This window comes from Trichechus manatus, unplaced genomic scaffold (assembly GCF_000243295.1).
Source record: "Trichechus manatus latirostris isolate Lorelei unplaced genomic scaffold, TriManLat1.0 scaffold00170, whole genome shotgun sequence".
Lineage (NCBI taxonomy): Eukaryota > Metazoa > Chordata > Mammalia > Sirenia > Trichechidae > Trichechus > Trichechus manatus.
Window position 1 is genome coordinate 5203086 of NW_004444106.1, and position 10957 is coordinate 5214042.

General features: G+C 51.4%; 1 protein-coding gene across 1 annotated transcript; it reads left to right on the top strand.

Moving 5' to 3' along the window:
• Positions 1-293: 293 nt before the first annotated feature.
• On the top strand, positions 294-9534 carry FBXO24 (F-box protein 24). The gene is made up of 11 exons (XM_012558489.2): positions 294-386; positions 1910-2155; positions 2413-2511; positions 2607-2790; positions 3782-4020; positions 4242-4476; positions 5151-5309; positions 5567-5688; positions 5929-6060; positions 8460-8630; positions 8942-9534. Exons 1-11 carry the CDS (start codon positions 294-296, stop codon positions 9302-9304), a joined length of 2043 nt encoding a protein of 680 aa, XP_012413943.2. The 3' UTR covers positions 9305-9534.
• The last annotated feature ends 1423 nt before the right edge of the window (positions 9535-10957 follow it).

Genomic DNA, 10957 nt, shown 5'->3' on the forward strand with positions numbered 1-10957 from the left:
GCGGCCGGCTGGGAGCAGTGCAGGGGCTGGAGGGTGTGCAAGCCGAGCATATTAGGGAGCGAGCCAGCGTGGAGGCCGTGAGAGAGATCGAGGGGGCAAGGCGAGCAGCTGAGGCCAGTGCGCAGGGTACTTGCTGCAGCCGAAAGCACCCTGGAGACCGTTTCCGGCTGCAGAGGCGAAGGCCTGCGAGGGTCCCGGGCTACCGGGAGGGGCGGCTTCCCAAAGACGGTGGATGCCCCAGTCGTGGAGCGAGGATGTAGGTGGAGGGTTAGGGGAGACGAGGAAAGCCCCGAATGGGCCCGGGCCGGCGGCGGCAGGCTTTCGCCCCGCCTGCCAACCTAACCAGAGGCGTGCCCCCGCCGCTGCCCGGCTCCTGGTCAGGAATTGTGGGGACGAGACCTGGGAATTTTAGAGTCTAGGAAGGACCCCATCATTTAGCAGAAGGCCTTCGGGCTACAAGTGAGGAAACTGAGAGGGAGGAAAGTTGATGAGTTAGCAAGAGCAAGCGGCAACTTCCTAGAAGCGAGGTCTCTTAATCCTTGACACCAGGCTCTTTGCCACTGCATCAGCTTTGACAATGTACTTTTTCTATTCGTAACCTCTTGTTTGCCTCCTGAGGTGAAATGGAGGGGATAAAGGGGACACAAATACAAGAGGAAGCTGAAAATACTTTTTCTGTCTCTTAGAGATCTTAACATCCCCTTTAGTGGAATAAGTACCTAATCTATTCCACATAATATGCTAATAGTTGCCTGCCCACAAAAAACTAAAGTTTCCTTCTCATAAATCATATCCCAGATGCTAATATTCTTAAATATTAAATTATGAAAATTCTATCCTAGATATCCTAACCTAGTTGTCTACTTGTCACTATAAATTAGAATTTGACTGGATGATTGACAAAATCTATTACCTAGTACACTAAATGAATAATTCTGTAGTACTGTGCAGCTAAGGGCTGGTTGTCCAGCACGACTGGATTCCCTTGAGCCCCTGGAAAAGCCAGCAGCTCCTTGGATTTATTGGTGTGAAATCTTTTGCCCCTACCTTTATGGGAAACCTTGGTGGAGTAGTGGTTAAGTGCTGCAGCTGCTAACCGAAAGGTTGGCAGTTCAAATCCACCAGGTGCTCCTTGGAAACTCTATGGGACAGTTCTACTCTGTCCTATAGAGTTGCTATGGGTTGGAATTGACTCAATTGCAACAGGGTTGGTTTTTTTTTTTTTTTTTTTTTTATACAGACACAGCCCCAACTTTTTCTTCTCATAAACTTCACCCCCATAAGACTAAGGTGATGGCTTAGACTCTGGGAGATACTCTAAGCTTTCAGAGGAAGAAAGTAAATCTATCCCTTTCTCCCACCTTAACAGGTTGCCCTTTGTACACACAATGATGTTTCTGTCCGAGGAAAACACCTGCTTTTGGATGTGTTTCTCAGGGCACTCTAAGGGGTCTGTGCTGAATTGTCCTCCCTTATACCTGCTGCATGCTTCTGTGAGATAGGTGGTCATTAGCAAGTCACCTTTCCTCCTCAACTACCAAACTGGGTTTATACTTTTTTTTGTTGTTGTTGCTGTCGTTATTGTTGTTTTAGTTTATCCTCTTGAGCTACAAATTCCCTGGAGGCCCTGGCCTGCTGGACTATGAAGAATTCAGCAGAGTTTCTCTACAGAGTTAGTGCTAAAAAGGCCTCAAGTGGAAAAACTTCCTACTACTCCCTGAAAGAAAAGGCCTCATCTACAGTAGTTCATACTTTATTTCTTCTGTAAAATGCATACCTGTGAGCCATTCGGTGGCTAGAGCTAAGCTAGAACCCAGGAGCTGTCTATGAAATATAATCCCTGGCAAAGTTAGGGAAATAGGTCACAGTGGCTGGACAGTGAGGTCACAGAGAGGTTTGTTTGCCCCAGACTCCATTGGGGGAGGGGTCTAGGAGGCAGAGGGGCCCCAGAGGTCCTCCAAGCCCAGGCAGGGGACATGGTGTGGGAAAAGCAGCAGGGACAGGAGCCAGGGAGCTGAGTACACGGGCCCAAGGGGCCCAGAGAGATGAGGGCAGGACCAGGGAAGGGGCAGTCAGGATGGTGAGGAGAAACAAGGGACAGAAGTTGCAAAAATTCACCTGGCTGTGTGGACAAGGACAGGAGGAGGGGCTCAGGGTGAGGGGGCAGACCAGGGAAGGGCAGGGAGATGGCAGCAAGTGGTCACAGGGAGCACTTATTTGGAGAAGTTGGAACAAGGCAGACAGGGAAGGGTGACTGGTGGACCTGGAAAGAGAGATGGGATGATTTGACAGCAGAGAGCTGGAAGTCAGAGCTATGAGCCTTAAGACAGAAGTTACTGAAAGACAGGCTTGGAGAAGGGAAAGAGGCACGACCCTCATGGAACCCCTATACTCCCCCTTCTCCACGAGTAGGTGAAGCGGAGCTGCCCTTCATGTGGCCCAGAGCCTGGGGGTGAAGAGAAGAAGGGGAGAGGGAACCCTATTTCTGTTCAGTTGTTCCCACCAGAGCTGGTGAGTCTTTAGGGGGAGGTATTGAAAATAAAGGACTGGGGGCCAGACAACAAGAAGGCCCCAGTGACCCCTGCTTCCTCCTTCCTGCCCACCAGGTGGAGCATATCATCTCATTCCTTCCAGTCAGAGATGTAGTCGCCCTAGGCCAGACCTGCCATTACTTCCACGAAGTGTGCGATGCAGAGGGCGTGTGGAGGCGCATCTGTCGCAGGCTCAGCCCCCGCCTACGAGAGCAGGGTGCTGGGGTCCGGCCCTGGAAGAGAGCTGCCATTCTTAACTGTACACCTTCCCCAGAACCTCCAGTTCTCCTTGCCTCTGTCCTACCTTACTCTGGGATCCCACTTGCTCTGTAAAGTTGTCTGATGACCTCAGCACTCTGAGCCAACCTTCCAGAGCTCTTAGGAAATTTGTTAGACTCAAGCATACACCACTGAGTACTCCCTTCAAGTCCCTAGAGCCACCCTCTGATAGACATCCCACACAGAGCCCTCATTACTAGTGTGTCTACCAAGTCTCCATATAGAAACTGTCTTCCAAATTTTACCCAAGAAACATCCCCTACTCTCAAAACCTGGAGTTTTCCCCCCTCTACTAAGCCAGTGTTTCTCAACCTTGTCACTGTTGACATTTTGGACCAAAGAATTCTTTGTTTGGAGTGGTGGGGGCTGTCCTATGCGTTATAGGATATTTAGCAGCATTCCTGGCCTTTACCGACTGGATGCCCATAGCATCTCCCGTGGTTGTGACAGCTAATCGGCCCCAGAGGGTCAAATTCACCCCCACGTTGAGAACCATGCTCTAAACCCCTTCCCCTCCCAGGGACCCACACCCATATCCGTTCAACTTTGCTGCACACTGGGAGATTAGGGGAGATTGGCCTCCACATAGCAGATCCAGAGCTGGGGGGTGAGGGAAGGTTACTGGCCTTAGTCATTCCTTTTCACTCCTCTTTCTGACTCTTGTCTGTGTATTTATTCTTATATTTCCCTTTATGTCTCTAGTAAAAGATTGGACCAAAGAAGTGGTCACTTAGAAGCATGTGTACGGCCCTAAGCCGAGGTGGGGTAGAGAACTAAAATTCAGACATGGGCCGTAACTGGTATCTTCGAAGCTTCCCATATCTCCATTAGAAGGGGTCTGTGCCCTAGTCCTACGGATGGAGAGGAGCAAAACACCAGGGTGTCTGAGAAATCTTGTTTGCCTAAGCTCTGACTTATCTCCCTTGTGTCATCCCCACCCCTTGAACCTTCCATCTCCTTCCCTCCTCTAGACACGAAGGGCCTGTATTTCCAGGCATTTGGGGGCCGCCGCCGCTGTCTCAGCAAGAGTGTGGCACCCCTGCTAGCCCATGGCTACCGCCGCTTCTTGCCCACCAAGGACCACGTCTTCATTCTTGACTATGCGGGGACCCTCTTCTTCCTCAAAAATGCCCTGGTGTCCTCCACCCTTGGCCAGATCCAGTGGAAGCGGGCCTGCCGCTATGTCGTGTTGTGTAGGGGAGCCAAGGATGTGAGTAGCAGAACCCTGGCAGCCGAGAACCCATCCCTCCTCCAGGGAACCAGGGCTCACACCTCTTAGGACATCTGCCCTCCCATACTGGGAACCTGAAAACAAGTCTTCATTTCCCAACTCTGGACCCAAGTATCTCATCTCCCCACCCAGGATCTGGTTACCCCAGCCTTATCTCCTCCAAGGCCCTAGGTCCCAGATACCCTTATCTTTTCCCACAGTTTGCCTCGGACCCAAGATGTGACACGGTTTACCGTAAATACCTCTATGTGTTGGCCACTCGGGAGCAGCTGGGAGTGGTAGGCTCAACTGGCAGCCGGGCCTGTGACTGTGTGGAGGTCTATCTGCAGTCCAGTGGGCAGCGTGTCTTTAAGATGACCTTCCACCACTCCATGAGCTTCAAACAGATTGTGCTGGTTGGTCAGGAGACTCAGCGGGCTCTACTGCTCCTCACAGGTGTGGCCTAAAGCAGTGGTTTTCAAATTGTTTCCTGTAGATTCTTCAGGACCTGCTGCAGGGGAGTGGGAGGGAAGACTTTCAGACAGAGCTCTGCATGCCGCCTCGTCCTGGTTTCAAACCAAATAGATCTGCTTTTATCTTCTCCTAGCCTAGGATTCTGCCTAGTATTTCATATGAATAAAGGGCCAAAAAAATAATTTGGAAACAACTGCTCTAGTGAATCCCTGGTTTTTTAAATTCTTACCTCCCTAACCTGCATGCCAGGCACCTCACTTTAAACCCCAGACTACTCCCCAGGTTTCTAATGTGTGCCTCTAAACTTGGCCACACCCCTAAGCCTGATTCCCCCTGGACTTCTTAACACCAGGCAGGGATCTAAATTCCCAAACATTGTTCTTCCCAACGTTCATTGGATTTTTTCAAATCTGAATGCTAGATTTTTTCTCCATCTCTCATGCTGAAGTACTTCCCTGATTTGCTTTTGGTTGTAAGGGGCTGGAGTCTGGGGAACTTGAGGTCACTATCCCTTTATTTCATCTCTACCCATTTTCTTCTAACTCCACTCCAGGCAGTAAATGTTTTATCCTGTATGGCTTAGGGAGTTGATGGGGAAGTTGATATTGAAGGGTCCCCTTCCCCCACATAATTGTCTGCCTGCCCACACCCCCCAGAGGAAGGAAAGATCTACTCGTTGGTAGTGGATGAAACTCAGTTGGATCAGCCACGTTCTTACACAGTCCAGCTGGCCCTAAGGAAGGTGTCCCGTTGCCTGCCTCATCTGCGTGTGGCCTGCATGGCTTCCAACCAGAGCAGTACCCTCTACATCACGGGTAAGAACCACCACCCTTCTCAAGATCCCAGCCTTGGACAAACCCTGAAAAGACTGACACCCTTCTCCGTATTCTAGCCCTATGGTAAACCCTTTAGGGTGTCCTAATGAAAAAGTGTGTTCAGGTTCGAGATTTAGCTGATGCATTTCTGGTGGGTGTGAGGCTCCCTGGATCTTGCAGCTTTTATCCCAGGTGGGGCCTTATCCCTAGGAAACTGGTGCCCAAAGCTGCTGAGCTGAGGGCTCCCCACCCCCCAGACCAGGGGGGAGTGTATTTTGAGGTGCATACCCCAGGGGTGTATCGTGATCTCTTTGGGACCCTTCAAGCCTTTGACCCCCTGGACCAGCAGATGCCGCTTGCTCTCTCACTGCCTGCCAAGGTAGGATCCTGGAGGGAAGGGGCAGACCAAAGGGGGAGGGGCTTTAGGGATTGGAAGGTACCAAGAGCCTGAAATAGGGCAGGAACCAAACAATCCTACAGGGAGGGGCGGGGGACCCAGGGAGAAGTGTAAGGTAGAGGCAAGGACAAAAGAGATCAGCTAGGAATGGGAGATTCTGGAGCTCAGAGTTCCTCTGGAGGAAATTGAGTGCCTACCTCACCTTTCTATCTTACCTCCTAGATCCTGTTCTGTGCTCTTGGCTACAATCACCTTGGCCTGGTAGATGAATTTGGCCGAATCTTCATGCAGGGAAATAACAGATATGGGCAGCTGGGAACAGGGGACAAAATGGACCGAGGGGAGCCCACTCAGGTGAGATTGTGTCCCAGCAATTCTCATCCTGACTCCCCTCCTCCCATTCCCGAACCCCTGAATCTCTCCACTGTGCCAATGTCCACAGATCCCACTTTCTGCTCCCAAGGGAAAGGAAGCCAGTCAGTATGTAATGCCTGTGATACTGTTGCCTCTCTTACCAGGGTCGGCCCCGTGAGGTAGAATTCCGCGCCATTCTGTGCAGTACTCTAGGAGTGATAGGAATTTAGTGAGTATGGGAGGGCCTGGGCGGGCTGGAGGAACTAGAAGAGGTGAGATTAAACAGGGCCTGGGGGGTTAGAATAGGATTCAGGTGGGGATGGGAACAAAACATGCATATATGCGGGACAGTGAAAAGACTGATCTGCCTGTGGCAGAGCAGGTATTGGGAATCAGTGAGAAGTGAGGCTATCTAGTGGGTGGAAGCCTGCAGGAGTAGAGATTTGGGAAAAAGTCATTGCAGGTTCTACAGCAGGAAAAGGCACCCCCAGAGGGTGAATGAGGACAGGTCACCTGGCAGTAGTGCTCAGGAGGCCAGGGAGTGGGAAGCCTACTAGGACACTGTTGAGTGATGGCAGCACTTGAGACAAGGGCCTGGGACTAGTCCAATGGCAGGGAGAATGGAAATGAATAGATACTTGAGATATTTTAAAAGAAAATGAATAGGCCCTGATAACTTATTAGATGTGAAGAGGGGTGGGGTATGACAAGCATGGCTCTGGAAAGAGACCCCTTGAAGAAAGATGGTATTGCCTACAAAAGTGAGTTGGAAAGGGAGGCTGGCTTGAGGAAAGAGAAGGAGTGCGATTTGGACTTTTTGCGGTGGTAGTAAAACACTAAAGTGGAAATGCATAGCTGACAATTAGAGAGTCCACGCTGGAAGAAGGTTGAAATGACCAAAATAGAGACAGAGGAGCAAATCCTGGGGAGTGGCCACCACTGCAGGCAGGAGGAATGAAGAGGAGTTGTCCTTGAGACGAGAGATGTGCCCCACAAACAAGACAGGGCGGTTAAGGGTGAGAGAGTGGGACTATGGGAAAGTATTTACTGACATGGAAAGATGTTCACGTCATATTTTTAGGTGAAAAACTATGAAATGGTTTACCTAGTACAAGCACATTTTTTGTTTAGAAATATACTATTTTATTAGGTATAGATTTACATAGCAAACAATGAAAAAGAGTTTTTAAAGTTTTGCTTGTCAATATGTTACAGTTTTTCTCTAATGACCTTGAATTACTTATCTGTGTCTGAAAAATTAAACACCAACATTGTCAGAACGAGTGTGCAGGAGAGGCCCTGGGATTTGACAGTGCCTTTGGAGAGAGCAGGGAGCTCTGGTGGTGCAGTGGTTAAAGCACTCAGCTGCTAACCCAAAGGTCAGCGGTTCGAAACCACCAGCAGCTCCACAGGAGAAAGATGTGGCAGTCTGCTTCCATAACAATACACAGCCTTGGAAACCCTATGGGGCAGTTCTACTCTGTCCTGTAAGGTCGCTGTGAGTCTGAATGTACTCGACGGCAGGGGGTTTGGTTTGGTTTCTGGAGAGAGTGTGTCAGTAGCGTAGTAGGAAGAGGAGGCAGATCTCAGAAGGCTCAGGAAAGACTGGGTGGTAAGGACCAAAAATGTGGCCAATCTTAGGCTGGTGATATAGTCAGCAGCAACAGTCAGGTGGACTTTTTTTTTTAAAAAAAAAATAGGGTAGCCATTTTTGAAGGCAGTGACATGACAAATTAAAAGTGCTAGAGGGGAATGGGGGGAATAAGTGGGAGAAAAGTCCTTCTTTGGGCACTAACCTGGAATTGCACCCATAAAACCAAACCAAACCCAACTCGTTGCCGTCAAGTCGATTCTGACTCATGACAACCCTACAGGACAGAGTAGAACTGCCTCATAGGGTTTCCAAGGAGCGACTGTTGGATTCAAACTGCCAGCCTTTTTGTTAGCAGCCGAGCTCTTAACTGCTGTGCCACCAGGGCTCTGGAATTGCACAGGGAGGGGGTTTTAACCCTTGAGAAGAGGAAGGAAATTCCTTCCCGCTTGGGCTGGCAGGCCAAATGAGAGGCCAGACTCAGTGGGCACAAGCAGGTGAGAATGAGGGAGTAGACAGCAGGCCCTGACCCTCAGGACCTATTTTTCTGGGGAGCAAAAACAAGGTACCAACAGAAATGCTAGATCGACCCCTTTGATTAGACCATTAGGGGCTGCAGGAGTACCAAGAAGGAGACATTGCTGCCCATCTGCAGTCATCAAGGCGACTTCATGGGACAGGGGTGCTTGATCCCGTTTCTTCCCTCCCTAGTTTACTTTTTTCCTTGAGCCTTCCTGTCAACCTTCCCTGACCTGGGCCCCCAGTCCCTTGGTGATCCCCTTCAGGGACCCTGGCCCTGTGTCCTCAGGTACATTATCTGCAACGCCCCATTGCCCTGTGGTGCGGTCTCAACCACTCCCTGGTACTGAGCCAGGGCTCGGACTTCAGCAAGGAGCTGCTGGGCTGCGGCTGTGGGGCTGGAGGCCGCCTCCCTGGCTGGCCTAAGGGGAGTGCCTCCTTCGTCAAGCTCCACGTCAAGGTCAGGCGATCAGGCAACCAGGGAGGGCAGGAGAGATAGAGCCAGGTAGCCCACAGAGCTGTAGGCGGGGCTCCTGCGGGGACCTAAGGGCCCTGTTTCCCCAGTACCACCCTTTCGCCCTTTCCTGCCAGGCACCATGGCTCCCAGCTCTCTCCGACCTTACACAACCCTGGGGCTCAGCCAGCAGTCAACTCACTTGCCGACTCAGGGCTGGTTTGAGAGGGAGGAACACAACAGTTCTGAGTAGCCAGGGCGTCCTGGGAACCCCTGCAGGAAGGGCCTCACTCAGCCATGCCCGTTTCTCCTCCAAGGTCCCTCTGTGTGCCTGCTCCCTGTGCTCCACCAGAGAGTGCCTCTACATGCTGTCCAGCCATGACATCGAGCACCATCTCGCCTATCGGGACCTGCCAGCCAGCAGGGTGGTGGGGACCCCTGAGCTCAGCCTGGGGGCTGGGCCCCCCCAGGACCCTGGGGGGGCGGCCCGGGCCTGTGAGGAGTACCTCAGCCAGATCCACAGTTGCCCCACATTGCAGGACCGCATGGAGAAGATGAAGGAGATCGTGGGCTGGATGCCCTTGATGGCTGCACAGAAGGATTTCTTCTGGGAGGCGCTGGACATGCTGCAGGGGGCTGCTGGAGGGGTTGGCCCAGGCCCGCCGGACCCTGAGAGCTGACCCCTCTCTCCTAGCCTCACCCCTGGAGGGAAAGTCTGGCCCTGGGCCAGGGGCTAAGGAGAGATGGAGTGGTAGCAATAAACCCTGTGTGTGTGCATGGGGAGGGGGACACGGGATAGGGCAGGGAGCTGTTTTATACAATGTTCAGGGGGTTGCCCAGGAGGAGCCCCCAACCTGGCTATCATGAATGAGAGATTTGATGGACAAATAGAATAAAAGGCTGATGTGAGGCCTGGTTTGGAACCCTGGGCCCTGGGAGTGAAATGGGGCGGGGAGGCAGGGCTGGCAGGAACAAGAGCAGAAGTGGCTCAGCTTTCAGTTGTTGCTGAGCTGGCAGCACCTGAGTTCTTCAGCTTGCTTTCCCCTTCCCACTCTCAAGACCTGACCCAGTCTTTTCAACTTGGAAATCCTAGCCCCACCTTCTGGAACAACCCAGCAAACACAGGGTACCTGCTTCCCCTCTTAGACTTCCTTCATATTCCTAATAAAATAGTATATTTCTATTCCCTCTTCCTCTATCAGACTTATCCCCATCTTGAGGAAGCCATTTTCTTCTGACTTTGGAAAGCTTCCTACCCATTTCCCTTCACTGCTAGGAAGTCATCCCCCCAGGTCTGGCCTCACATGTCCTTTTCCCTGACTTTCTCCTCCCTTCTGGTGGTGTGCACAGAGTTGCTCCTTCTTTGGTCTCCACTCTCCTCTTCCTCAACTACCCCCAAGTAGCGTCTCCTTTCCTTTGTCCCTCTGGCTGGCATGGATGAGAAAAGCAGACTAGTTTACCACTTTAAAATTTCATTATGAGGGACACTCATTATCCACATCCATACCATGCCTCCCTACTCCCTCCTGTACCTTCCAATATTTGGGAGAGAAAATGACTGGGGGTGGAGAAAGACAGGAACTTAAAGTGGAAAATAAGTTGGGGCAGGGGATGGTCAGGAAGAGGGTAAGAGGATGGGAGTCCAAGGAAGCAGGGAGTGGGGGAGGATCGTGGGTAGGCTGGAGAGTCCTGGGGAAGGACCGAGGCTGTGTTTGCAGGTTGCTTGGACGCCAGACAGAGTGGGGTTCCAGCTGTGATTACTTGATGCCCGGATTCTGGCTGAAGGCCTGATGCTCCCCCATTGTTCCACCCCCGACTTAGGTCAATCTGTGTCCTGCAGAAAAAGACCAGACTTACTGGTCTGACGGAGACTGAAGAAACCTGAGAGCATGGCCCCTGGACACCCTTTTAACTCAGTACTGAAGTCACTCCTGAGGTTCACCCTTCAGCCAGAGACTAGACAGGCCCATAAAACAATAATAAACGTAGCTCAACCATGTATATGAGACTAAATGGGCACACTAGCCCAGGGGCAAGGACAAGAGGGTGGAGGGAACAGGAAGGCTGGACAAATGGACATGTGGACCCCAAGGTCCAGAAGGGGAGTGTTGACACATTGCAGAGTTGGCAACCAATGCCACAGAACAATATGTGTATTAATTGTTTAATGAGAAACTAATTTGCTCTGTAAATCTTCATCTAAAGCACAATAATTAAAAAAGGGAAAATATGTATCCTAGACTTAGAGAGGCCCTGGACTCGCCACTGCCCGGGCTCTGCTCTCCCTGTCCCGCCTCCCCCACCCGCCCCACTGGCCAGTCCCCACGCCCACA